The sequence below is a fragment of the Triplophysa dalaica genome, chromosome 23 (assembly GCF_015846415.1).
Source record: "Triplophysa dalaica isolate WHDGS20190420 chromosome 23, ASM1584641v1, whole genome shotgun sequence".
In the NCBI taxonomy this organism is placed as follows: Eukaryota; Metazoa; Chordata; class Actinopteri; order Cypriniformes; family Nemacheilidae; genus Triplophysa; species Triplophysa dalaica.
Genome location: NC_079564.1, coordinates 18,248,721 through 18,275,383, shown reverse-complemented (window position 1 = coordinate 18,275,383; position 26,663 = coordinate 18,248,721). Strand labels below are relative to the sequence as shown.

At 42.0% G+C, this 26,663-nt stretch overlaps 7 protein-coding genes across 7 annotated transcripts; all 7 read right to left on the bottom strand.

Moving 5' to 3' along the window:
* Positions 1 to 1,026: 1,026 nt before the first annotated feature.
* LOC130412996 (polyadenylate-binding protein 3-like) lies at positions 1,027 to 1,906 on the bottom strand. The gene is made up of 4 exons (XM_056737860.1): positions 1,773 to 1,906; positions 1,471 to 1,692; positions 1,294 to 1,381; positions 1,027 to 1,173 (listed from the first exon to the last, which is right to left on the bottom strand). The coding sequence occupies exons 2-4, from the start codon at positions 1,687 to 1,689 to the stop codon at positions 1,049 to 1,051; spliced, it is 432 nt and encodes a 143-aa protein (XP_056593838.1). The 5' UTR covers positions 1,690 to 1,692; positions 1,773 to 1,906; the 3' UTR covers positions 1,027 to 1,048.
* LOC130413004 (embryonic polyadenylate-binding protein A-like) lies at positions 1,784 to 4,357 on the bottom strand. Its single transcript, XM_056737867.1, has 4 exons — positions 2,679 to 4,357; positions 2,487 to 2,602; positions 2,323 to 2,404; positions 1,784 to 2,235 (listed from the first exon to the last, which is right to left on the bottom strand). The coding sequence occupies exons 1-4, from the start codon at positions 2,859 to 2,861 to the stop codon at positions 2,203 to 2,205; spliced, it is 414 nt and encodes a 137-aa protein (XP_056593845.1). The 5' UTR covers positions 2,862 to 4,357; the 3' UTR covers positions 1,784 to 2,202.
* A 1,757-nt stretch (positions 4,358 to 6,114) lies between these two features.
* On the bottom strand, positions 6,115 to 7,830 carry LOC130412914 (embryonic polyadenylate-binding protein A-like). The gene is made up of 4 exons (XM_056737715.1): positions 7,141 to 7,830; positions 6,949 to 7,064; positions 6,785 to 6,866; positions 6,115 to 6,210 (listed from the first exon to the last, which is right to left on the bottom strand). Exons 1-4 carry the CDS (start codon positions 7,321 to 7,323, stop codon positions 6,115 to 6,117), a joined length of 477 nt encoding a protein of 158 aa, XP_056593693.1. The 5' UTR covers positions 7,324 to 7,830.
* A 2,745-nt stretch (positions 7,831 to 10,575) lies between these two features.
* On the bottom strand, positions 10,576 to 13,281 carry LOC130412913 (embryonic polyadenylate-binding protein A-like). Its single transcript, XM_056737714.1, has 4 exons — positions 11,603 to 13,281; positions 11,410 to 11,525; positions 11,246 to 11,327; positions 10,576 to 10,671 (listed from the first exon to the last, which is right to left on the bottom strand). Exons 1-4 carry the CDS (start codon positions 11,783 to 11,785, stop codon positions 10,576 to 10,578), a joined length of 477 nt encoding a protein of 158 aa, XP_056593692.1. The 5' UTR covers positions 11,786 to 13,281.
* Positions 13,282 to 15,657: 2,376 nt separating this feature from the next.
* Positions 15,658 to 17,254, bottom strand: LOC130413002 (embryonic polyadenylate-binding protein A-like). The gene is made up of 3 exons (XM_056737865.1): positions 16,066 to 17,254; positions 15,873 to 15,988; positions 15,658 to 15,790 (listed from the first exon to the last, which is right to left on the bottom strand). Exons 1-3 carry the CDS (start codon positions 16,246 to 16,248, stop codon positions 15,673 to 15,675), a joined length of 417 nt encoding a protein of 138 aa, XP_056593843.1. The 5' UTR covers positions 16,249 to 17,254; the 3' UTR covers positions 15,658 to 15,672.
* Positions 17,255 to 20,121: 2,867 nt separating this feature from the next.
* LOC130413001 (embryonic polyadenylate-binding protein A-like) lies at positions 20,122 to 21,488 on the bottom strand. The gene is made up of 3 exons (XM_056737864.1): positions 20,530 to 21,488; positions 20,337 to 20,452; positions 20,122 to 20,254 (listed from the first exon to the last, which is right to left on the bottom strand). The coding sequence occupies exons 1-3, from the start codon at positions 20,710 to 20,712 to the stop codon at positions 20,137 to 20,139; spliced, it is 417 nt and encodes a 138-aa protein (XP_056593842.1). The 5' UTR covers positions 20,713 to 21,488; the 3' UTR covers positions 20,122 to 20,136.
* A 3,098-nt stretch (positions 21,489 to 24,586) lies between these two features.
* On the bottom strand, positions 24,587 to 26,394 carry LOC130413000 (embryonic polyadenylate-binding protein A-like). The gene is made up of 3 exons (XM_056737863.1): positions 24,995 to 26,394; positions 24,802 to 24,917; positions 24,587 to 24,719 (listed from the first exon to the last, which is right to left on the bottom strand). Exons 1-3 carry the CDS (start codon positions 25,175 to 25,177, stop codon positions 24,602 to 24,604), a joined length of 417 nt encoding a protein of 138 aa, XP_056593841.1. The 5' UTR covers positions 25,178 to 26,394; the 3' UTR covers positions 24,587 to 24,601.
* Between the last annotated feature and the right edge of the window lie 269 nt (positions 26,395 to 26,663).

The window sequence follows — 26,663 nt, the reverse complement described above, 5'->3', positions numbered from 1 at the left end:
ACAGGAACATTTTATGAGCAATGTAAAGTGTTCGATATGGTACATACATTCATAAAAAGTAAAGTGATGTGTCTGCTGATAAAACACTTTTCTGTATCTATATTGTTTACAAAAGCAGCTTTTAAAGCTGACCCAGATCAATAAAAAGTCTATGCTTAGAAAAATTCAGACTCAAATTCATTCTTATGCTATTTTATTTACATTATGTACAGTTATTTACAATGAAAAGCTTTGACGTGTTCATCAAGGCTTCATGTTGGTCTTGTTCCGCGGGATTGTTCTGCCATAGATCCATTTGTCTGTAAAAACACAGACACGAGTGGTTACACACTAACACAAGCACAACCGTTACATTTAACGCCACATAACAACTCTGTCTGCTCAAGCACAACCTCATAGCATTGATTCACGCATTGCTATATTTTAACAGCAGAATTCCGACACTTACAATGTCTGCGTGTCGTCTGTAGATTCACGATGCTCCAGCTGGTGGGGCAGCTCAGGCTTCTGTACTCCGAACATCTGTTTAATGTCGTCCAGAACCGGCGCCCCCACGTGGATGGTGACCGATGTGAAGACTCACCAAGCTGTTACAGTAGAGAGAAAGATGTGTAAGCCATTGTTTAATTCAACTCAAAGTTTGAATGATCCAACGTTTCATAAAGAGATTTCTACCTGTTGAGCTTGTGTTTTGACGGGAGCTGTTGCACCATCAGGCAGAATTTTGGGAATCTGAGATACTGCGGAAACACGAGAAAAGACAGTCGTATGAAGCAATTAAAGCTCTCCAAGAGTGTTTGTTTGTCTTATTAAATCTAAAGTGATAATCCAAGAGAAACATACACAAGTCTGATTAATAAAACGTGAAGCTACTCACAGTGAGTGATAACTTCCGTATCATCACTGGGTGCAGGCAGGGCGAGCAGTCGCATAGGACGCAAGACATCCAGCTCTGCTTGGCTTGCCTGCGCACACCAACATACATCAGTCTATTATTTGAATACTATTCCTCACTTGTTTCTGTAATCTAGAAGTGGTCGAAGTGAGATCAGATGCATGATGCGTGAGCACTGACCCGGTATTCCAGAAGCACCTGAGAGACCAGCAGGCGCTGAGGCCGAGTACGAACATCATCCCACAGGACGACAGGCATCGGTGGGCGGAGACTCTCACCTGTAGACATGGAAAGATGTACATCCTCTATAAATACTTGGGAGTGAATAATAATGTGAATACGTAGGGGCTGACGAAGCATCATTTACAGAATGAGTAAGATATGAAGAGGCTACTGACTCTGAGCGAGGTCGCACGCTGCTGTCTGTCGACTGACGGGCTGGAGCGCGAGCTGGTTTTCAGGCTGAACGTCAAGGCGTTTTTGAACCTGCCACATGCAAAAACGAAGTTCAGCTAATTACATGAATTGTTATTGCCTTTCAATCTCGAGAAACCTGTAATAGTGGCTCATCTCACTTGAGGAACAGCAGACGTAAACCGTCCAGCAGGAAGCGATTCACTGCTGCTGTCCTGCTTCTCAGCCTGGGTCTTCTGCTCATAGTGACGAGACAGAGTGACCCGCAACGCCCTGCCGGCAACCACTCGCCCGTTCATGACAGACGCGGCCGTGGTCGCATCGTTGAGGGTGGAGAAGCTGACGAATCCAAAGCCTCGGCTGCGTCCGGCCTCCATCATCAACTGAACAGAGAAAAGCACTCGTTTAAGTCTTTCACTTCGATTGTTAATTACTAATCTCAATAAAACAATGAGCGTCATACCTTGGCACTGATGATGCTTCCAAAGGGTGAAAACGCTCTGTACAGCTGCTGCTCACTGAAGCTATAGGGCAGGTGTGACGGGGTACGAGACACGGCAGACACAGAGCAACGGTGCAAGCAACCCCAGCGGGGAATTTATTAAACAACTTAAAATATACTGTCCCACAAGGTAACATCCTGGGTGCTCTTAAATCATAATTGGCCAGTCCGTGCTCGTGTATGAAGGTCCTCGTCCCTGCTTCCCTCGCTGTCCTTCCGTTTTCCATTCCGGGGCAAATGGTGACAGCGGTGTTGTCTCTCGACCCAGGACCTCGAGTGATCTTCGCACGCGGCCTTTATGCCCGGCAGCTAATCCAGCGCAGGTGTAGCGCAATCAGCGCTAGCTGCCGGGCTGTTGCCCAGGTGACGCTGATCCCAAGTCAGCTCCGCGTCACAGCAGGTTACACACGTACAGACTCACCCCCTGTCGAACAGACAAGATCCAGTCAGTAACACAAGAACGCTTCAACATTCGCTAAAGATTCGTTAGGTGATCAAAGGGTTTGGATACCGGGTAGTGCCTCTCGTTGTCCTGAGCCATGACCTGCTGCTCAACATGACGCTCTTGAAAGGTTTTAAAGTGGCCAATGGACCTTTAAAACACAAACCAAACGAGCTCGACACTATTCGATTAGACAAGACAAAGTACAAGAAGTACAACTGAAATCCACTTACACTAGCTGGTCGTCCAACAACATGCCATCAAGCGCTTTGATGGCCTTCTCTGCCGCTTCAAAGGTGGCAAAGTGGACGAATCCATAACCTTTGGATCCATGTGCATCGCAGACCGCCTTGACGACCGACATGAATTCAGACATCAACACATGATCTACCTTATACAAGAAAACAATCAACTGCGGATATTACCTTGCAGGACAGGATCTTCCCAAAAATTGAGAAGCAGTCATAAAGGCTGGCACCATCGATGCTGCTGGCCAGACCCTTGATGAAGATGTTCCCGACCCCAGTCGTCCTCAGAGTGGAATCACGCTGGGAGAACATGATCCGCATGGGTCTGCCCAGAAGATCCTGACACATCAGGCTGTCCATGGCGCTCTCAGCTGAAAGACAGAGTTGATAAGAGACAAGACCTAGCAAGTTTGTTTGTACGGCACACTTCACATAGCCTAATTTAAAGATGATTTACAGGAAACAACATCGAGGAGAAAAATACACAAGGCTGAAATTTCAAATTCAAATGTTTATTACCAAGATGTCAAGGTGAAGAACGGAGAGATAACTTACCATTGGCGTGGTTAACAAAGTTAACATAACCATACCGCAGGGATCGCCGAGTCACCCTGTCTCTGCAGACCCGCACGGACTGGATCGGACCGAACGGGCTGAACGTCTGATGGAGGACGAACTCGGACACTTCTGGATGAAGGTCCCCCACGAACAACGAGGCGATCTGATCCCTCGGTACGCCAGCTCCACAAGAGCTTCCTCCGATGAACGATGTCATCTGACCTGTGAAAATAACAACTCACGGACTGAGAATACGTTAAAAACAAGAAATGTTAAAACCAGACAAAAATATGACACTGAGTAATTCAGATGAAAATGTATTGATAAATGAATAAATTAACGAAATGAATGTATCAATAAAGTCAAGAAATGGAAAATGCAAATCTGAAGATCGCTCCGTCTCATCCAGCGGCTCGTCAAATCAATGTTTGTTGTTTGTAGAAGGTACGCTACGCGCTCGTTGCCTAGTGATCGACGTTTAAGGTGATACGCAGATGACCACGTCAACGTCATGCGTCGTTTTGTAATGGGACAAAATCGATTTCTTTTTTTAATACTAATCGCGTTTATTTAAAATAATACAAATGAGAAATAGATTTAGTAATAAATTATTAACAAATTAATACATCGCCGGAATGTGGCGTTGCTTTGTATGGAGTCCGATTAAAGTGAGGACTCTTTTGACATAAATGTTTTTTTATGGGTGACCAAAAATCACAATACTAAAATAAAACATCGTACAGTAGAAACTAAAACGATCAAATTAAAATAAAAGACCCAACTGGTCTAAAAAATAAAAAACGAGCAGCGGAACTAATACGAAGTGACGTAGGCTCAATGAACGCCTTCTCCCAAGCTGCGCGTGCCCTACAACATAACGGTATGATTAATGCATTATTTATATTCATTTATTATTCATCTAATTTATTCATTTGTAGATTTTTTATTACTGAAACCGGCTATTAGACTTTTAGTTTTTAAAGCGATTTTTAATGTTTTACGAATTAGGCCGATTTAAAATTCTACACAAAACGATGGATTTACAGATTCGTATTTCTTAACTGTTACTAATACATTTTTATTTAATTTTCAGCTTTTCCATTGCATTATTTTGTGTCGTATAAACTTATTTACGTCTGCGAGTTTAATATTTTTACAGATTCTTTTAAGATATCGTTCGAATGTCGTTTTCACATGACGTCACGTCACTGCTTTTCTGAAGCGCAAAACGCAGATGAAGAGCCGTAACTTTCGCCAGAGTACGTGTAGTGACCACTTCGTCAAAGGTTGAATGCAACTTTCATGGATGGTGTTACGTCATAGGATGACGGGCTCTATGATGTTGAACAACAAGGCAGGCTCTGGGTTTTAGTGTGTCATTGACATCAGGGAAATGGCTGTGAAGACTCTCAGTTAATCTCTTGACGCATGAATGCTGTATGTTAAAATTTAGTTGACTGTTTGGTCTTTAACTTGGTATGAATGCATTGTAAATAAAGCTGTTTAAAAGCCAAATAACATTCTTGTTTTCATTTATATCATTGTATCCTGCACAATCCTACGAAACATTTACATTCTTCAATTAACTTTCAAGGCGTCATACAAAATCCCACTAAACGTACACAAGCTTGGCTCTTAAAATTCATGTTTGCCTCTTGTTTGCTTTTTATCCAAAGTGACTTCAGGTTGCATTAAAGTTGTAGATTCTATCAACATGTGTTCCCTGAGAATCTAATTCCTGACCTTTGCAATACAAACAAATCTGAGCTACAGGAACATTTTATGAGCAATGTAAAGTGTTCGATATGGTACATACATTCATAAAAAGTAAAGTGATGTGTTTGCTGATAAAACACTTTTCTGTATCTATATTGTTTACAAAAGCAGCTTTTAAAGCTGACCCAGATCAATAAAAAGTCTATGCTTAGAAAAATTCAGACTCAAATTCATTCTTATGCTATTTTATTTACATTATGTACAGTTATTTACAATGAAAAGCTTTGACGTGTTCATCAAGGCTTCATGTTGGTCTTGTTCCGCGGGATTGTTCTGCCATAGATCCATTTGTCTGTAAAAACACAGACACGAGTGGTTACACACTAACACAAGCACAACCGTTACATTTAACGCCACATAACAACTCTGTCTGCTCAAGCACAACCTCATAGCATTGATTCACGCATTGCTATATTTTAACAGCAGAATTCCGACACTTACAATGTCTGCGTGTCGTCTGTAGATTCACGATGCTCCAGCTGGTGGGGCAGCTCAGGCTTCTGTACTCCGAACATCTATTTAATGTCGTCCAGAACCGGCGCCCCCACGTGGATGGTGACCGATGTGAAGACTCACCAAGCTGTTACAGTAGAGAGAAAGATGTGTAAGCCATTGTTTAATTCAACTCAAAGTTTGAATGATCCAAAGTTTCATAAAGAGATTTCTACCTGTTGAGCTTGTGTTTTGACGGGAGCTGTTGCACCATCAGGCAGAATTTTGGGAATCTGAGATACTGCGGGAAACAAGAGAAAAGACAGTCGTATGAAGCAATTAAAGCTCTCCAAGAGTGTTTGTTTGTCTTATTAAATCTAAAGTGATAATCCAAGAGAAACATACACAAGTCTGATTAATAAAACGTGAAGCTACTCACAGTGAGTGATAACTTCCGTATCATCACTGGGTGCAGGCAGGGCGAGCAGTCGCATAGGACGCAAGACATCCAGCTCTGCTTGGCTTGCCTGCGCACACCAACATACATCAGTCTATTATTTGAATACTATTCCTCACTTGTTTCTGTAATCTAGAAGTGGTCGAAGTGAGATCAGATGCATGATGCGTGAGCACTGACCCGGTATTCCAGAAGCACCTGAGAGACCAGCAGGCGCTGAGGCCGAGTACGAACATCATCCCACAGGACGACAGGCATCGGTGGGCGGAGACTCTCACCTGTAGACATGGAAAGATGTACATCCTCTATAAATACTTGGGAGTGAATAATAATGTGAATACGAAGGGGCTGACGAAGCATCATTTACAGAATGAGTAAGATATGAAGAGGCTACTGACTCTGAGCGAGGTCGCACGCTGCTGTCTGTCGACTGACGGGCTGGAGCGCGAGCTGGTTTTCAGGCTGAACGTCAAGGCGTTTTTGAACCTGCCACATGCAAAAACGAAGTTCAGCTAATTACATGAATTGTTATTGCCTTTCAATCTCGAGAAACCTGTAATAGTGGCTCATCTCACTTGAGGAACAGCAGACGTAAACCGTCCAGCAGGAAGCGATTCACTGCTGCTGTCCTGCTTCTCAGCCTGGGTCTTCTGCTCATTGTGACGAGACAGAGTGACCCGCAACGCCCTGCCGGCAACCACTCGCCCGTTCATGACAGACGCGGCCGTGGTCGCATCGTTGAGGGTGGAGAAGCTGACGAATCCAAAGCCTCGGCTGCGTCCGGCCTCCATCATCAACTGAACAGAGAAAAGCACTCGTTTAAGTCTTTCACTTCGATTGTTAATTACTAATCACAATAAAACAATGAGCGTCATACCTTGGAACTGATGATGCTTCCAAAGGGTGAAAACGCTCTGTACAGCTGCTGCTCACTGAAGCTATAGGGCAGGTTACACACGTACAGACTCACCCCCTGTCGAACAGACAAGATCCAGTCAGTAACACAAGAACGCTTCAACATTCGCTAAAGATTCGTTAGGTGATCAAAGGGTTTGGATACCGGGTAGTGCCTCTCGTTGTCCTGAGCCATGACCTGCTGCTCAACATGACGCTCTTGAAAGGTTTTAAAGTGGCCAATGGACCTTTAAAACACAAACCAAACGAGCTCGACACTATTCGATTAGACAAGACAAAGTACAAGAAGTACAACTGAAATCCACTTACACTAGCTGGTCGTCCAACAACATGCCATCAAGCGCTTTGATGGCCTTCTCTGCCGCTTCAAAGGTGGCAAAGTGGACGAATCCATAACCTTTGGATCCATGTGCATCGCAGACCGCCTTGACGACCGACATGAATTCAGACATCAACACATGATCTACCTTATACAAGAAAACAATCAACTGCGGATATTACCTTGCAGGACAGGATCTTCCCAAAAATTGAGAAGCAGTCATAAAGGCTGGCACCATCGATGCTGCTGGCCAGACCCTTGATGAAGATGTTCCCGACCCCAGTCGTCCTCAGAGTGGAATCACGCTGGGAGAACATGATCCGCATGGGTCTGCCCAGAAGATCCTGACACATCAGGCTGTCCATGGCGCTCTCAGCTGAAAGACAGAGTTGATAAGAGACAAGACCTAGCAAGTTTGTTTGTACGGCACACTTCACATAGCCTAATTTAAAGATGATTTACAGGAAACAACATCGAGGAGAAAAATACACAAGGCTGAAATTTCAAATTCAAATGTTTATTACCAAGATGTCAAGGTGAAGAACGGAGAGATAACTTACCATTGGCGTGGTTAACAAAGTTAACATAACCATACCGCAGGGATCGCCGAGTCACCCTGTCTCTGCAGACCCGCACGGACTGGATCGGACCGAACGGGCTGAACGTCTGATGGAGGACGAACTCGGACACTTCTGGATGAAGGTCCCCCACGAACAACGAGGCGATCTGATCCCTCGGTACGCCAGCTCCACAAGAGCTTCCTCCGATGAACGATGTCATCTGACCTGTGAAAATAACAACTCACGGACTGAGAATACGTTAAAAACAAGAAATGTTAAAACCAGACAAAAATATGACACTGAGTAATTCAGATGAAATGTATTGATAAATGAATAAATTAACGAAATGAATGTATCAATAAAGTCAAGAAATGGAAAATGCAAATCTGAAGATCGCTCCGTCTCATCCAGCGGCTCGTCAAATCAATGTTTGTTGTTTGTAGAAGGTACGCTACGCGCTCGTTGCCTAGTGATCGACGTTTAAGGTGATACGCAGATGACCACGTCAACGTCATGCGTCGTTTTGTAATGGGACAAAATCGATTTCTTTTTTTAATACTAATCGCGTTTATTTAAAATAATACAAATGAGAAATAGATTTAGTAATAAATTATTAACAAATTAATACATCGCCGGAATGTGGCGTTGCTTTGTATGGAGTCCGATTAAAGTGAGGACTCTTTTGACATAAATGTTTTTTTATGGGTGACCAAAAATCACAATACTAAAATAAAACATCGTACAGTAGAAACTAAAACGATCAAATTAAAATAAAAGACCCAACTGGTCTAAAAAATAAAAAACGAGCAGCGGAACTAATACGAAGTGACGTAGGCTCAATGAACGCCTTCTCCCAAGCTGCGCGTGCCCTACAACATAACGGTATGATTAATGCATTATTTATATTCATTTATTATTCATCTAATTTATTCATTTGTAGATTTTTTATTACTGAAACCGGCTATTAGACTTTTAGTTTTTAAAGCGATTTTTAATGTTTTACGAATTAGGCCGATTTAAAATTCTACACAAAACGATGGATTTACAGATTCGTATTTCTTAACTGTTACTAATACATTTTTATTTAATTTTCAGCTTTTCCATTGCATTATTTTGTGTCGTATAAACTTATTTACGTCTGCGAGTTTAATATTTTTACAGATTCTTTTAAGATATCGTTCGAATGTCGTTTTCACATGACGTCACGTCACTGCTTTTCTGAAGCGCAAAACGCAGATGAAGAGCCGTAACTTTCGCCAGAGTACGTGTAGTGACCACTTCGTCAAAGGTTGAATGCAACTTTCATGGATGGTGTTACGTCATAGGATGACGGGCTCTATGATGTTGAACAACAAGGCAGGCTCTGGGTTTTAGTGTGTCATTGACATCAGGGAAATGGCTGTGAAGACTCTCAGTTAATCTCTTGACGCATGAATGCTGTATGTTAAAATTTAGTTGACTGTTTGGTCTTTAACTTGGTATGAATGCATTGTAAATAAAGCTGTTTAAAAGCCAAATAACATTCTTGTTTTCATTTATATCATTGTATCCTGCACAATCCTACGAAACATTTACATTCTTCAATTAACTTTCAAGGCGTCATACAAAATCCCACTAAACGTACACAAGCTTGGCTCTTAAAATTCATGTTTGCCTCTTGTTTGCTTTTTATCCAAAGTGACTTCAGGTTGCATTAAAGTTGTAGATTCTATCAACATGTGTTCCCTGAGAATCTAATTCCTGACCTTTGCAATACAAACAAATCTGAGCTACAGGAACATTTTATGAGCAATGTAAAGTGTTCGATATGGTACATACATTCATAAAAAGTAAAGTGATGTGTTTGCTGATAAAACACTTTTCTGTATCTATATTGTTTACAAAAGCAGCTTTTAAAGCTGACCCAGATCAATAAAAAGTCTATGCTTAGAAAAATTCAGACTCAAATTCATTCTTATGCTATTTTATTTACATTATGTACAGTTATTTACAATGAAAAGCTTTGACGTGTTCATCAAGGCTTCATGTTGGTCTTGTTCCGCGGGATTGTTCTGCCATAGATCCATTTGTCTGTAAAAACACAGACACGAGTGGTTACACACTAACACAAGCACAACCGTTACATTTAACGCCACATAACAACTCTGTCTGCTCAAGCACAACCTCATAGCATTGATTCACGCATTGCTATATTTTAACAGCAGAATTCCGACACTTACAATGTCTGCGTGTCGTCTGTAGATTCACGATGCTCCAGCTGGTGGGGCAGCTCAGGCTTCTGTACTCCGAACATCTATTTAATGTCGTCCAGAACCGGCGCCCCCACGTGGATGGTGACCGATGTGAAGACTCACCAAGCTGTTACAGTAGAGAGAAAGATGTGTAAGCCATTGTTTAATTCAACTCAAAGTTTGAATGATCCAAAGTTTCATAAAGAGATTTCTACCTGTTGAGCTTGTGTTTTGACGGGAGCTGTTGCACCATCAGGCAGAATTTTGGGAATCTGAGATACTGCGGGAAACAAGAGAAAAGACAGTCGTATGAAGCAATTAAAGCTCTCCAAGAGTGTTTGTTTGTCTTATTAAATCTAAAGTGATAATCCAAGAGAAACATACACAAGTCTGATTAATAAAACGTGAAGCTACTCACAGTGAGTGATAACTTCCGTATCATCACTGGGTGCAGGCAGGGCGAGCAGTCGCATAGGACGCAAGACATCCAGCTCTGCTTGGCTTGCCTGCGCACACCAACATACATCAGTCTATTATTTGAATACTATTCCTCACTTGTTTCTGTAATCTAGAAGTGGTCGAAGTGAGATCAGATGCATGATGCGTGAGCACTGACCCGGTATTCCAGAAGCACCTGAGAGACCAGCAGGCGCTGAGGCCGAGTACGAACATCATCCCACAGGACGACAGGCATCGGTGGGCGGAGACTCTCACCTGTAGACATGGAAAGATGTACATCCTCTATAAATACTTGGGAGTGAATAATAATGTGAATACGAAGGGGCTGACGAAGCATCATTTACAGAATGAGTAAGATATGAAGAGGCTACTGACTCTGAGCGAGGTCGCACGCTGCTGTCTGTCGACTGACGGGCTGGAGCGCGAGCTGGTTTTCAGGCTGAACGTCAAGGCGTTTTTGAACCTGCCACATGCAAAAACGAAGTTCAGCTAATTACATGAATTGTTATTGCCTTTCAATCTCGAGAAACCTGTAATAGTGGCTCATCTCACTTGAGGAACAGCAGACGTAAACCGTCCAGCAGGAAGCGATTCACTGCTGCTGTCCTGCTTCTCAGCCTGGGTCTTCTGCTCATTGTGACGAGACAGAGTGACCCGCAACGCCCTGCCGGCAACCACTCGCCCGTTCATGACAGACGCGGCCGTGGTCGCATCGTTGAGGGTGGAGAAGCTGACGAATCCAAAGCCTCGGCTGCGTCCGGCCTCCATCATCAACTGAACAGAGAAAAGCACTCGTTTAAGTCTTTCACTTCGATTGTTAATTACTAATCACAATAAAACAATGAGCGTCATACCTTGGAACTGATGATGCTTCCAAAGGGTGAAAACGCTCTGTACAGCTGCTGCTCACTGAAGCTATAGGGCAGGTTACACACGTACAGACTCACCCCCTGTCGAACAGACAAGATCCAGTCAGTAACACAAGAACGCTTCAACATTCGCTAAAGATTCGTTAGGTGATCAAAGGGTTTGGATACCGGGTAGTGCCTCTCGTTGTCCTGAGCCATGACCTGCTGCTCAACATGACGCTCTTGAAAGGTTTTAAAGTGGCCGATGGACCTTTAAAACACAAACCAAACGAGCTCAACACTATTCGATTAGACAAGACAAAGTACAAGAAGTACAACTGAAATCCACTTACACTAGCTGGTCGTCCAACAACATGCCATCAAGCGCTTTGATGGCCTTCTCTGCCGCTTCAAAGGTGGCAAAGTGGACGAATCCATAACCTTTGGATCCATGTGCATCGCAGACCGCCTTGACGACCAACATGAATTCAGACATCAACACATGATCTACCTTATACAAGAAAACAATCAAACTGCAGATATTACCTTGCAGGACAGGATCTTCCCAAAAATTGAGAAGCAGTCATAAAGGCTGGCACCATCGATGCTGCTGGCCAGACCCTTGATGAAGATGTTCCCGACCCCAGTCGTCCTCAGAGTGGAATCACGCTGGGAGAACATGATCCGCATGGGTCTGCCCAGAAGATCCTGACACATCAGGCTGTCCATGGCGCTCTCAGCTGAAAGACAGAGTTGATAAGAGACAAGACCTAGCAAGTTTGTTTGTACGGCACACTTCACATAGCCTAATTTAAAGATGATTTACAGGAAACAACATCGAGGAGAAAAATACACAAGGCTGAAATTTCAAATTCAAATGTTTATTACCAAGATGTCAAGGTGAAGAACGGAGAGATAACTTACCATTGGCGTGGTTAACAAAGTTAACATAACCATACCGCAGGGATCGCCGAGTCACCCTGTCTCTGCAGACCCGCACGGACTGGATCGGACCGAACGGGCTGAACGTCTGATGGAGGACGAACTCGGACACTTCTGGATGAAGGTCCCCCACGAACAACGAGGCGATCTGATCCCTCGGTACGCCAGCTCCACAAGAGCTTCCTCCGATGAACGATGTCATCTGACCTGTGAAAATAACAACTCACGGACTGAGAATACGTTAAAAACAAGAAATGTTAAAACCAGACAAAAATATGACACTGAGTAATTCAGATGGAAATGTATTGATAAATGAATAAATTAACGAAATGAATGTATCAATAAAGTCAAGAAATGGAAAATGCAAATCTGAAGATCGCTCCGTCTCATCCAGCGGCTCGTCAAATCAATGTTTGTTGTTTGTAGAAGGTACGCTACGCGCTCGTTGCCTAGTGATCGACGTTTAAGGTGATACGCAGATGACCACGTCAACGTCATGCGTCGTTTTGTAATGGGACAAAATCGATTTCTTTTTTTAATACTAATCGCGTTTATTTAAAATAATACAAATGAGAAATAGATTTAGTAATAAATTATTAACAAATTAATACATCGCCGGAATGTGGCGTTGCTTTGTATGGAGTCCGATTAAAGTGAGGACTCTTTTGACATAAATGTTTTTTTATGGGTGACCAAAAATCACAATACTAAAATAAAACATCGTACAGTAGAAACTAAAACGATCAAATTAAAATAAAAGACCCAACTGGTCTAAAAAATAAAAAACGAGCAGCGGAACTAATACGAAGTGACGTAGGCTCAATGAACGCCTTCTCCCAAGCTGCGCGTGCCCTACAACATAACGGTATGATTAATGCATTATTTATATTCATTTATTATTCATCTAATTTATTCATTTGTAGATTTTTTATTACTGAAACCGGCTATTAGACTTTTAGTTTTTAAAGCGATTTTTAATGTTTTACGAATTAGGCCGATTTAAAATTCTACACAAAACGATGGATTTACAGATTCGTATTTCTTAACTGTTACTAATACATTTTTATTTAATTTTCAGCTTTTCCATTGCATTATTTTGTGTCGTATAAACTTATTTACGTCTGCGAGTTTAATATTTTTACAGATTCTTTTAAGATATCGTTCGAATGTCGTTTTCACATGACGTCACGTCACTGCTTTTCTGAAGCGCAAAACGCAGATGAAGAGCCGTAACTTTCGCCAGAGTACGTGTAGTGACCACTTCGTCAAAGGTTGAATGCAACTTTCATGGATGGTGTTACGTCATAGGATGACGGGCTCTATGATGTTGAACAACAAGGCAGGCTCTGGGTTTTAGTGTGTCATTGACATCAGGGAAATGGCTGTGAAGACTCTCAGTTAATCTCTTGACGCATGAATGCTGTATGTTAAAATTTAGTTGACTGTTTGGTCTTTAACTTGGTATGAATGCATTGTAAATAAAGCTGTTTAAAAGCCAAATAACATTCTTGTTTTCATTTATATCATTGTATCCTGCACAATCCTACGAAACATTTACATTCTTCAATTAACTTTCAAGGCGTCATACAAAATCCCACTAAACGTACACAAGCTTGGCTCTTAAAATTCATGTTTGCCTCTTGTTTGCTTTTTATCCAAAGTGACTTCAGGTTGCATTAAAGTTGTAGATTCTATCAACATGTGTTCCCTGAGAATCTAATTCCTGACCTTTGCAATACAAACAAATCTGAGCTACAGGAACATTTTATGAGCAATGTAAAGTGTTCGATATGGTACATACATTCATAAAAAGTAAAGTGATGTGTTTGCTGATAAAACACTTTTCTGTATCTATATTGTTTACAAAAGCAGCTTTTAAAGCTGACCCAGATCAATAAAAAGTCTATGCTTAGAAAAATTCAGACTCAAATTCATTCTTATGCTATTTTATTTACATTATGTACAGTTATTTACAATGAAAAGCTTTGACGTGTTCATCAAAGCTTCATGTTGGTCTTGTTCCGCGGGATTTTTCTGCCATAGATCCATTTGTCTGTAAAAACACAGACACGAGTGGTTACACACTAACACAAGCACAACCGTTACATTTAACGCCACATAACAACTCTGTCTGCTCAAGCACAACCTCATAGCATTGATTCACGCATTGCTATATTTTAACAGCAGAATTCCGATACTTACAATGTCTGCGTGTCGTCTGTAGATTCACGATGCTCCAGCTGGTGGGGCAGCTCAGGCTTCTGTACTCCGAACATCTATTTAATGTCGTCCAGAACCGGCGCCCCCACGTGGATGGTGACCGATGTGAAGACTCACCAAGCTGTTACAGTAGAGAGAAAGATGTGTAAGCCATTGTTTAATTCAACTCAAAGTTTGAATGATCCAAAGTTTCATAAAGAGATTTCTACCTGTTGAGCTTGTGTTTTGACGGGAGCTGTTGCACCATCAGGCAGAATTTTGGGAATCTGAGATACTGCGGGAAACAAGAGAAAAGACAGTCGTATGAAGCAATTAAAGCTATTCAAGAGTGTTTGTTTGTCTTATTAAATCTAAAGTGATAATCCAAGAGAAACATACACAAGTCTGATTAATAAAACGTGAAGCTACTCACAGTGAGTGATAACTTCCGTATCATCACTGGGTGCAGGCAGGGCGAGCAGTCGCATAGGACGCAAGACATCCAGCTCTGCTTGGCTTGCCTGCGCACACCAACATACATCAGTCTATTATTTGAATACTATTCCTCACTTGTTTCTGTAATCTAGAAGTGGTCGAAGTGAGATCAGATGCATGATGCGTGAGCACTGACCCGGTATTCCAGAAGCACCTGAGAGACCAGCAGGCGCTGAGGCCGAGTACGAACATCATCCCACAGGACGACAGGCATCGGTGGGCGGAGACTCTCACCTGTAGACATGGAAAGATGTACATCCTCTATAAATACTTGGGAGTGAATAATAATGTGAATACGAAGGGGCTGACGAAGCATCATTTGCAGAATGAGTAAGATATGAAGAGGCTACTGACTCTGAGCGAGGTCGCACGCTGCTGTCTGTCGACTGACGGGCTGGAGCGCGAGCTGGTTTTCAGGCTGAACGTCAAGGCGTTTTTGAACCTGCCACATGCAAAAACGAAGTTCAGCTAATTACATGAATTGTTATTGCCTTTCAATCTCGAGAAACCTGTAATAGTGGCTCATCTCACTTGAGGAACAGCAGACGTAAACCGTCCAGCAGGAAGCGATTCACTGCTGCTGTCCTGCTTCTCAGCCTGGGTCTTCTGCTCATTGTGACGAGACAGAGTGACCCGCAACGCCCTGCCGGCAACCACTCGCCCGTTCATGACAGACGCGGCCGTGGTCGCATCGTTGAGGGTGGAGAAGCTGACGAATCCAAAGCCTCGGCTGCGTCCGGCCTCCATCATCAACTGAACACAGAAAAGCACTCGTTTAAGTCTTTCACTTCGATTGTTAATTACTAATCTCAATAAAACAATGAGCGTCATACCTTGGCACTGATGATGCTTCCAAAGGGTGAAAACGCTCTGTACAGCTGCTGCTCACTGAAGCTATAGGGCAGGTTACACACGTACAGACTCACCCCCTGTCGAACAGACAAGATCCAGTCAGTAACACAAGAACGCTTCAACATTCGCTAAAGATTCGTTAGGTGATCAAAGGGTTTGGATACCGGGTAGTGCCTCTCGTTGTCCTGAGCCATGACCTGCTGCTCAACATGACGCTCTTGAAAGGTTTTAAAGTGGCCAATGGACCTTTAAAACACAAACCAAACGAGCTCGACACTATTCGATTAGACAAGACAAAGTACAAGTAGTACAACTGAAATCCACTTACACTAGCTGGTCGTCCAACAACATGCCATCAAGCGCTTTGATGGCCTTCTCTGCCGCTTCAAAGGTGGCAAAGTGGACGAATCCATAACCTTTGGATCCATGTGCATCGCAGACCACCTTGACGACCGACATGAATTCAGACATCAACACATGATCTACCTTATACAAGAAAACAATCAAACTGCAGATATTACCTTGCAGGACAGGATCTTCCCAAAAATTGAGAAGCAGTCATAAAGGCTGGCACCATCGATGCTGCTGGCCAGACCCTTGATGAAGATGTTCCCGACCCCAGTCGTCCTCAGAGTGGAATCACGCTGGGAGAACATGATCCGCATGGGTCTGCCCAGAAGATCCTGACACATCAGGCTGTCCATGGCGCTCTCAGCTGAAAGACAGAGTTGATAAGAGACAAGACCTAGCAAGTTTGTTTGTACGGCACACTTCACATAGCCTAATTTAAAGATGATTTACAGGAAACAACATCGAGGAGAAAAATACACAAGGCTGAAATTTCAAATTCAAATGTTTATTACCAAGATGTCAAGGTGAAGAACGGAGAGATAACTTACCATTGGCGTGGTTAACAAAGTTAACATAACCATACCGCAGGGATCGCCGAGTCACCCTGTCTCTGCAGACCCGCACGGACTGGATCGGACCGAACGGGCTGAACGTCTGATGGAGGACGAACTCGGACACTTCTGGATGAAGGTCCCCCACGAACAACGAGGCGATCTGATCCCTCGGTACGCCAGCTCCACAAGAGCTTCCTCCGATGAACGATGTCATCTGACCTGTGAAAATAACAACTCACGGACTGAGAATACGTTAAAAACAAGAAATGTTAAAACCAGACAAAAATATGACACTGAGTAATTCAGATGAAAATGTATTGATAAATGAATAAATTAACGAAATGAATGTATCAATAAAGTCAAGAAATGGAAAATGCAAATCTGAAGATCGCTCCGTCTCATCCAGCGGCTCGTCAAATCAATGTTTGTTGTTTGTAGAAGGTACGCTACGCGCTCGTTGCCTAGTGATCGACGTTTAAGGTGATACGCAGATGACCACGTCAACGTCATGCGTCGTTTTGTAATGGGACAAAATCGATTTCTTTTTTTAATACTAATCGCGTTTATTTAAAATAATACAAATGAGAAATAGATTTAGTAATAAATTATTAACAAATTAATACATCGCCGGAATGTGGCGTTGCTTTGTATGGAGTCCGATTAAAGTGAGGACTCTTTTGACATAAATGTTTTTTTATGGGTGACCAAAAATCACAATACTAAAATAAAACATCGTACAGTAGAAACTAAAACGATCAAATTAAAATAAAAGACCCAACTGGTCTAAAAAATAAAAAAACGAGCAGCGGAACTAATACGAAGTGACGTAGGCTCAATGAACGCCTTCTCCCAAGCTGCGCGTGCCCTACAACATAACGGTATGATTAATGCATTATTTATATTCATTTATTATTCATCTAATTTATTCATTTGTAGATTTTTTATTACTGAAACCGGCTATTAGACTTTTAGTTTTTAAAGCGATTTTTAATGTTTTACGAATTAGGCCGATTTAAAATTCTACACAAAACGATGGATTTACAGATTCGTATTTCTTAACTGTTACTAATACATTTTTATTTAATTTTCAGCTTTTCCATTGCATTATTTTGTGTCGTATAAACTTATTTACGTCTGCGAGTTTAATATTTTTACAGATTCTTTTAAGATATCGTTCGAATGTCGTTTTCACATGACGTCACGTCACTGCTTTTCTGAAGCGCAAAACGCAGATGAAGAGCCGTAACTTTCGCCAGAGTACGTGTAGTGACCACTTCGTCAAAGGTTGAATGCAACTTTCATGGATGGTGTTACGTCATAGGATGACGGGCTCTATGATGTTGAACAACAAGGCAGGCTCTGGGTTTTAGTGTGTCATTGACATCAGGGAAATGGCTGTGAAGACTCTCAGTTAATCTCTTGACGCATGAATGCTGTATGTTAAAATTTAGTTGACTGTTTGGTCTTTAACTTGGTATGAATGCATTGTAAATAAAGCTGTTTAAAAGCCAAATAACATTCTTGTTTTCATTTATATCATTGTATCCTGCACAATCCTACGAAACATTTACATTCTTCAATTAACTTTCAAGGCGTCATACAAAATCCCACTAAACGTACACAAGCTTGGCTCTTAAAATTCATGTTTGCCTCTTGTTTGCTTTTTATCCAAAGTGACTTCAGGTTGCATTAAAGTTGTAGATTCTATCAACATGTGTTCCCTGAGAATCTAATTCCTGACCTTTGCAATACAAACAAATCTGAGCTACAGGAACATTTTATGAGCAATGTAAAGTGTTCGATATGGTACATACATTCATAAAAAGTAAAGTGATGTGTTTGCTGATAAAACACTTTTCTGTATCTATATTGTTTACAAAAGCAGCTTTTAAAGCTGACCCAGATCAATAAAAAGTCTATGCTTAGAAAAATTCAGACTCAAATTCATTCTTATGCTATTTTATTTACATTATGTACAGTTATTTACAATGAAAAGCTTTGACGTGTTCATCAAAGCTTCATGTTGGTCTTGTTCCGCGGGATTTTTCTGCCATAGATCCATTTGTCTGTAAAAACACAGACACGAGTGGTTACACACTAACACAAGCACAACCGTTACATTTAACGCCACATAACAACTCTGTCTGCTCAAGCACAACCTCATAGCATTGATTCACGCATTGCTATATTTTAACAGCAGAATTCCGATACTTACAATGTCTGCGTGTCGTCTGTAGATTCACGATGCTCCAGCTGGTGGGGCAGCTCAGGCTTCTGTACTCCGAACATCTATTTAATGTCGTCCAGAACCGGCGCCCCCACGTGGATGGTGACCGATGTGAAGACTCACCAAGCTGTTACAGTAGAGAGAAAGATGTGTAAGCCATTGTTTAATTCAACTCAAAGTTTGAATGATCCAAAGTTTCATAAAGAGATTTCTACCTGTTGAGCTTGTGTTTTGACGGGAGCTGTTGCACCATCAGGCAGAATTTTGGGAATCTGAGATACTGCGGGAAACAAGAGAAAAGACAGTCGTATGAAGCAATTAAAGCTATTCAAGAGTGTTTGTTTGTCTTATTAAATCTAAAGTGATAATCCAAGAGAAACATACACAAGTCTGATTAATAAAACGTGAAGCTACTCACAGTGAGTGATAACTTCCGTATCATCACTGGGTGCAGGCAGGGCGAGCAGTCGCATAGGACGCAAGACATCCAGCTCTGCTTGGCTTGCCTGCGCACACCAACATACATCAGTCTATTATTTGAATACTATTCCTCACTTGTTTCTGTAATCTAGAAGTGGTCGAAGTGAGATCAGATGCATGATGCGTGAGCACTGACCCGGTATTCCAGAAGCACCTGAGAGACCAGCAGGCGCTGAGGCCGAGTACGAACATCATCCCACAGGACGACAGGCATCGGTGGGCGGAGACTCTCACCTGTAGACATGGAAAGATGTACATCCTCTATAAATACTTGGGAGTGAATAATAATGTGAATACGAAGGGGCTGACGAAGCATCATTTACAGAATGAGTAAGATATGAAGAGGCTACTGACTCTGAGCGAGGTCGCACGCTGCTGTCTGTCGACTGACGGGCTGGAGCGCGAGCTGGTTTTCAGGCTGAACGTCAAGGCGTTTTTGAACCTGCCACATGCAAAAACGAAGTTCAGCTAATTACATGAATTGTTATTGCCTTTCAATCTCGAGAAACCTGTAATAGTGGCTCATCTCACTTGAGGAACAGCAGACGTAAACCGTCCAGCAGGAAGCGATTCACTGCTGCTGTCCTGCTTCTCAGCCTGGGTCTTCTGCTCATTGTGACGAGACAGAGTGACCCGCAACGCCCTGCCGGCAACCACTCGCCCGTTCATGACAGACGCGGCCGTGGTCGCATCGTTGAGGGTGGAGAAGCTGACGAATCCAAAGCCTCGGCTGCGTCCGGCCTCCATCATCAACTGAACACAGAAAAGCACTCGTTTAAGTCTTTCACTTCGATTGTTAATTACTAATCTCAATAAAACAATGAGCGTCATACCTTGGCACTGATGATGCTTCCAAAGGGTGAAAACGCTCTGTACAGCTGCTGCTCACTGAAGCTATAGGGCAGGTTACACACGTACAGACTCACCCCCTGTCGAACAGACAAGATCCAGTCAGTAACACAAGAACGCTTCAACATTCGCTAAAGATTCGTTAGGTGATCAAAGGGTTTGGATACCGGGTAGTGCCTCTCGTTGTCCTGAGCCATGACCTGCTGCTCAACATGACGCTCTTGAAAGGTTTTAAAGTGGCCAATGGACCTTTAAAACACAAACCAAACGAGCTCGACACTATTCGATTAGACAAGACAAAGTACAAGTAGTACAACTGAAATCCACTTACACTAGCTGGTCGTCCAACAACATGCCATCAAGCGCTTTGATGGCCTTCTCTGCCGCTTCAAAGGTGGCAAAGTGGACGAATCCATAACCTTTGGATCCATGTGCATCGCAGACCACCTTGACGACCGACATGAATTCAGACATCAACACATGATCTACCTTATACAAGAAAACAATCAAACTGCAGATATTACCTTGCAGGACAGGATCTTCCCAAAAATTGAGAAGCAGTCATAAAGGCTGGCACCATCGATGCTGCTGGCCAGACCCTTGATGAAGATGTTCCCGACCCCAGTCGTCCTCAGAGTGGAATCACGCTGGGAGAACATGATCCGCATGGGTCTGCCCAGAAGATCCTGACACATCAGGCTGTCCATGGCGCTCTCAGCTGAAAGACAGAGTTGATAAGAGACAAGACCTAGCAAGTTTGTTTGTACGGCACACTTCACATAGCCTAATTTAAAGATGATTTACAGGAAACAACAAACTAATAAGAAAATAACACAAGGCTGAAATTTCAAATTCAAATGTTTATTACCAAGATGTCAAGGTGAAGAACGGAGAGATAACTTACCATTGGCGTGGTTAACAAAGTTAACATAACCATACCGCAGGGATCGCCGAGTCACCCTGTCTCTGCAGACCCGCACGGACTGGATCGGACCGAACGGGCTGAACGTCTGATGGAGGACGAACTCGGACACTTCTGGATGAAGATCCCCCACGAACAACGAGGCGATCTGATCCCTCGGTACGCCAGCTCCACAAGAGCTTCCTCCGATGAACGATGTCATCTGACCTGTGAAAATAACAACTCACGGACTGAGAATACGTTAAAAACAAGAAATGTTAAAACCAGACAAAAATATGACACTGAGTAATTCAGATGAAAATGTATTGATAAATGAATAAATTAACGAAATGAATGTATCAATAAAGTCAAGAAATGGAAAATGCAAATCTGAAGATCGCTCCGTCTCATCCAGCGGCTCGTCAAATCAATGTTTGTTGTTTGTAGAAGGTACGCTACGCGCTCGTTGCCTAGTGATCGACGTTTAAGGTGATACGCAGATGACCACGTCAACGTCATGCGTCGTTTTGTAATGGGACAAAATCGATTTCTTTTTTTAATACTAATCGCGTTTATTTAAAATAAAACAAATGAGAAATAGATTTAGTAATAAATTATTAACAAATTAATACATCGCCGGAATGTGGCGTTGCTTTGTATGGAGTCCGATTAAAGTGAGGACTCTTTTGACATAAATGTTTTTTTATGGGTGACCAAAAATCACAATACTAAAATAAAACATCGTACAGTAGAAACTAAAACGATCAAATTAAAATAAAAGACCCAACTGGTCTAAAAAATAAAAAACGAGCAGCGGAACTAATACGAAGTGACGTAGGCTCAATGAACGCCTTCTCCCAAGCTGCGCGTGCCCTACAACATAACGGTATGATTAATGCATTATTTATATTCATTTATTATTCATCTAATTTATTCATTTGTAGATTTTTTATTACTGAAACCGGCTATTAGACTTTTAGTTTTTAAAGCGATTTTTAATGTTTTACGAATTAGGCCGATTTAAAATTCTACACAAAACTATGGATTTACAGATTCGTATTTCTTAACTGTTACTAATACATTTTTATTTAATTTTCAGCTTTTCCATTGCATTATTTTGTGTCGTATAAACTTATTTACGTCTGCGAGTTTAATATTTTTACAGATTCTTTTAAGATATCGTTCGAATGTCGTTTTCACATGACGTCACGTCACTGCTTTTCTGAAGCGCAAAACGCAGATGAAGAGCCGTAACTTTCGCCAGAGTACGTGTAGTGACCACTTCGTCAAAGGTTGAATGCAACTTTCATGCATGGTGTTACGTCATAGGATGACGGGCTCTATGATGTTGAACAACAAGGCAGGCTCTGGGTTTTAGTGTGTCATTGACATCAAGGAAATGGCTGTGAAGACTCTCAGTTAATCTCTTGACGCATGAATGCTGTATGTTAAAATTTAGTTGACTGTTTGGTCTTTAACTTGGTATGAATGCATTGTAAATAAAGCTGTTTAAAAGCCAAATAACATTCTTGTTTTCATTTATATCATTGTATCCTGCACAATCCTACGAAACATTTACATTCTTCAATTAACTTTCAAGGCGTCATACAAAATCCCACTAAACGTACACAAGCTTGGCTCTTAAAATTCATGTTTGCCTCTTGTTTGCTTTTCATCCAAAGTGACTTCAGGTTGCATTAAAGTTGTAGATTCTATCAACATGTGTTCCCTGAGAATCTAATTCCTGACCTTTGCAATACAAACAAATCTGAGCTACAGGAACATTTTATGAGCAATGTAAAGTGTTCGATATGGTACATACATTCATAAAAAGTAAAGTGATGTGTTTGCTGATAAAACACTTTTCTGTATCTATATTGTTTACAAAAGCAGCTTTTAAAGCTGACCCAGATCAATAAAAAGTCTATGCTTAGAAAAATTCAGACTCAAATTCATTCTTATGCTATTTTATTTACATTATGTACAGTTATTTACAATGAAAAGCTTTGACGTGTTCATCAAAGCTTCATGTTGGTCTTGTTCCGCGGGATTTTTCTGCCATAGATCCATTTGTCTGTAAAAACACAGACACGAGTGGTTACACACTAACACAAGCACAACCGTTACATTTAACGCCACATAACAACTCTGTCTGCTCAAGCACAACCTCATAGCATTGATTCACGCATTGCTATATTTTAACAGCAGAATTCCGACACTTACAATGTCTGCGTGTCGTCTGTAGATTCACGATGCTCCAGCTGGTGGGGCAGCTCAGGCTTCTGTACTCCGAACATCTATTTAATGTCGTCCAGAACCGGCGCCCCCACGTGGATGGTGACCGATGTGAAGACTCACCAAGCTGTTACAGTAGAGAGAAAGATGTGTAAGCCATTGTTTAATTCAACTCAAAGTTTGAATGATCCAAAGTTTCATAAAGAGATTTCTACCTGTTGAGCTCGTGTTTTGACGGGAGCTGTTGCACCATCAGGCAGAATTTTGGGAATCTGAGATACTGCGGGAAACAAGAGAAAAGACAGTCGTATGAAGCAATTAAAGCTATTCAAGAGTGTTTGTTTGTCTTATTAAATCTAAAGTGATAATCCAAGAGAAACATACACAAGTCTGATTAATAAAACGTGAAGCTACTCACAGTGAGTGATAACTTCCGTATCATCACTGGGTGCAGGCAGGGCGAGCAGTCGCATAGGACGCAAGACATCCAGCTCTGCTTGGCTTGCCTGCGCACACCAACATACATCAGTCTATTATTTGAATACTATTCCTCACTTGTTTCTGTAATCTAGAAGTGGTCGAAGTGAGATCAGATGCATGATGCGTGAGCACTGACCCGGTATTCCAGAAGCACCTGAGAGACCAGCAGGCGCTGAGGCCGAGTACGAACATCATCCCACAGGACGACAGGCATCGGTGGGCGGAGACTCTCACCTGTAGACATGGAAAGATGTACATCCTCTATAAATACTTGGGAGTGAATAATAATGTGAATACGAAGGGGCTGACGAAGCATCATTTACAGAATGAGTAAGATATGAAGAGGCTACTGACTCTGAGCGAGGTCGCACGCTGCTGTCTGTCGACTGACGGGCTGGAGCGCGAGCTGGTTTTCAGGCTGAACGTCAAGGCGTTTTTGAACCTGCCACATGCAAAAACGAAGTTCAGCTAATTACATGAATTGTTATTGCCTTTCAATCTCGAGAAACCTGTAATAGTGGCTCATCTCACTTGAGGAACAGCAGACGTAAACCGTCCAGCAGGAAGCGATTCACTGCTGCTGTCCTGCTTCTCAGCCTGGGTCTTCTGCTCATTGTGACGAGACAGAGTGACCCGCAACGCCCTGCCGGCAACCACTCGCCCGTTCATGACAGACGCGGCCGTGGTCGCATCGTTGAGGGTGGAGAAGCTGACGAATCCAAAGCCTCGGCTGCGTCCGGCCTCCATCATCAACTGAACACAGAAAAGCACTCGTTTAAGTCTTTCACTTCGATTGTTAATTACTAATCTCAATAAAACAATGAGCGTCATACCTTGGCACTGATGATGCTTCCAAAGGGTGAAAACGCTCTGTACAGCTGCTGCTCACTGAAGCTATAGGGCAGGTTACACACGTACAGACTCACCCCCTGTCGAACAGACAAGATCCAGTCAGTAACACAAGAACGCTTCAACATTCGCTAAAGATTCGTTAGGTGATCAAAGGGTTTGGATACCGGGTAGTGCCTCTCGTTGTCCTGAGCCATGACCTGCTGCTCAACATGACGCTCTTGAAAGGTTTTAAAGTGGCCAATGGACCTTTAAAACACAAACCAAACGAGCTCGACACTATTCGATTAGACAAGACAAAGTACAAGTAGTACAACTGAAATCCACTTACACTAGCTGGTCGTCCAACAACATGCCATCAAGCGCTTTGATGGCCTTCTCTGCCGCTTCAAAGGTGGCAAAGTGGACGAATCCATAACCTTTGGATCCATGTGCATCGCAGACCACCTTGACGACCGACATGAATTCAGACATCAACACATGATCTACCTTATACAAGAAAACAATCAAACTGCAGATATTACCTTGCAGGACAGGATCTTCCCAAAAATTGAGAAGCAGTCATAAAGGCTGGCACCATCGATGCTGCTGGCCAGACCCTTGATGAAGATGTTCCCGACCCCAGTCGTCCTCAGAGTGGAATCACGCTGGGAGAACATGATCCGCATGGGTCTGCCCAGAAGATCCTGACACATCAGGCTGTCCATGGCGCTCTCAGCTGAAAGACAGAGTTGATAAGAGACAAGACCTAGCAAGTTTGTTTGTACGGCACACTTCACATAGCCTAATTTAAAGATGATTTACAGGAAACAACAAACTAATAAGAAAATAACACAAGGCTGAAATTTCAAATTCAAATGTTTATTACCAAGATGTCAAGGTGAAGAACGGAGAGATAACTTACCATTGGCGTGGTTAACAAAGTTAACATAACCATACCGCAGGGATCGCCGAGTCACCCTGTCTCTGCAGACCCGCACGGACTGGATCGGACCGAACGGGCTGAACGTCTGATGGAGGACGAACTCGGACACTTCTGGATGAAGGTCCCCCACGAACAACGAGGCGATCTGATCCCTCGGTACGCCAGCTCCACAAGAGCTTCCTCCGATGAACGATGTCATCTGACCTGTGAAAATAACAACTCACGGACTGAGAATACGTTAAAAACAAGAAATGTTAAAACCAGACAAAAATATGACACTGAGTAATTCAGATGAAAATGTATTGATAAATGAATAAATTAACGAAATGAATGTATCAATAAAGTCAAGAAATGGAAAATGCAAATCTGAAGATCGCTCCGTCTCATCCAGCGGCTCGTCAAATCAATGTTTGTTGTTTGTAGAAGGTACGCTACGCGCTCGTTGCCTAGTGATCGACGTTTAAGGTGATACGCAGATGACCACGTCAACGTCATGCGTCGTTTTGTAATGGGACAAAATCGATTTCTTTTTTTAATACTAATCGCGTTTATTTAAAATAATACAAATGAGAAATAGATTTAGTAATAAATTATTAACAAATTAATACATCGCCGGAATGTGGCGTTGCTTTGTATGGAGTCCGATTAAAGTGAGGACTCTTTTGACATAAATGTTTTTTTATGGGTGACCAAAAATCACAATACTAAAATAAAACATCGTACAGTAGAAACTAAAACGATCAAATTAAAATAAAAGACCCAACTGGTCTAAAAAATAAAAAACGAGCAGCGGAACTAATACGAAGTGACGTAGGCTCAATGAACGCCTTCTCCCAAGCTGCGCGTGCCCTACAACATAACGGTATGATTAATGCATTATTTATATTCATTTATTATTCATCTAATTTATTCATTTGTAGATTTTTTATTACTGAAACCGGCTATTAGACTTTTAGTTTTTAAAGCGATTTTTAATGTTTTACGAATTAGGCCGATTTAAAATTCTACACAAAACTATGGATTTACAGATTCGTATTTCTTAACTGTTACTAATACATTTTTATTTAATTTTCAGCTTTTCCATTGCATTATTTTGTGTCGTATAAACTTATTTACGTCTGCGAGTTTAATATTTTTACAGATTCTTTTAAGATATCGTTCGAATGTCGTTTTCACATGACGTCACGTCACTGCTTTTCTGAAGCGCAAAACGCAGATGAAGAGCCGTAACTTTCGCCAGAGTACGTGTAGTGACCACTTCGTCAAAG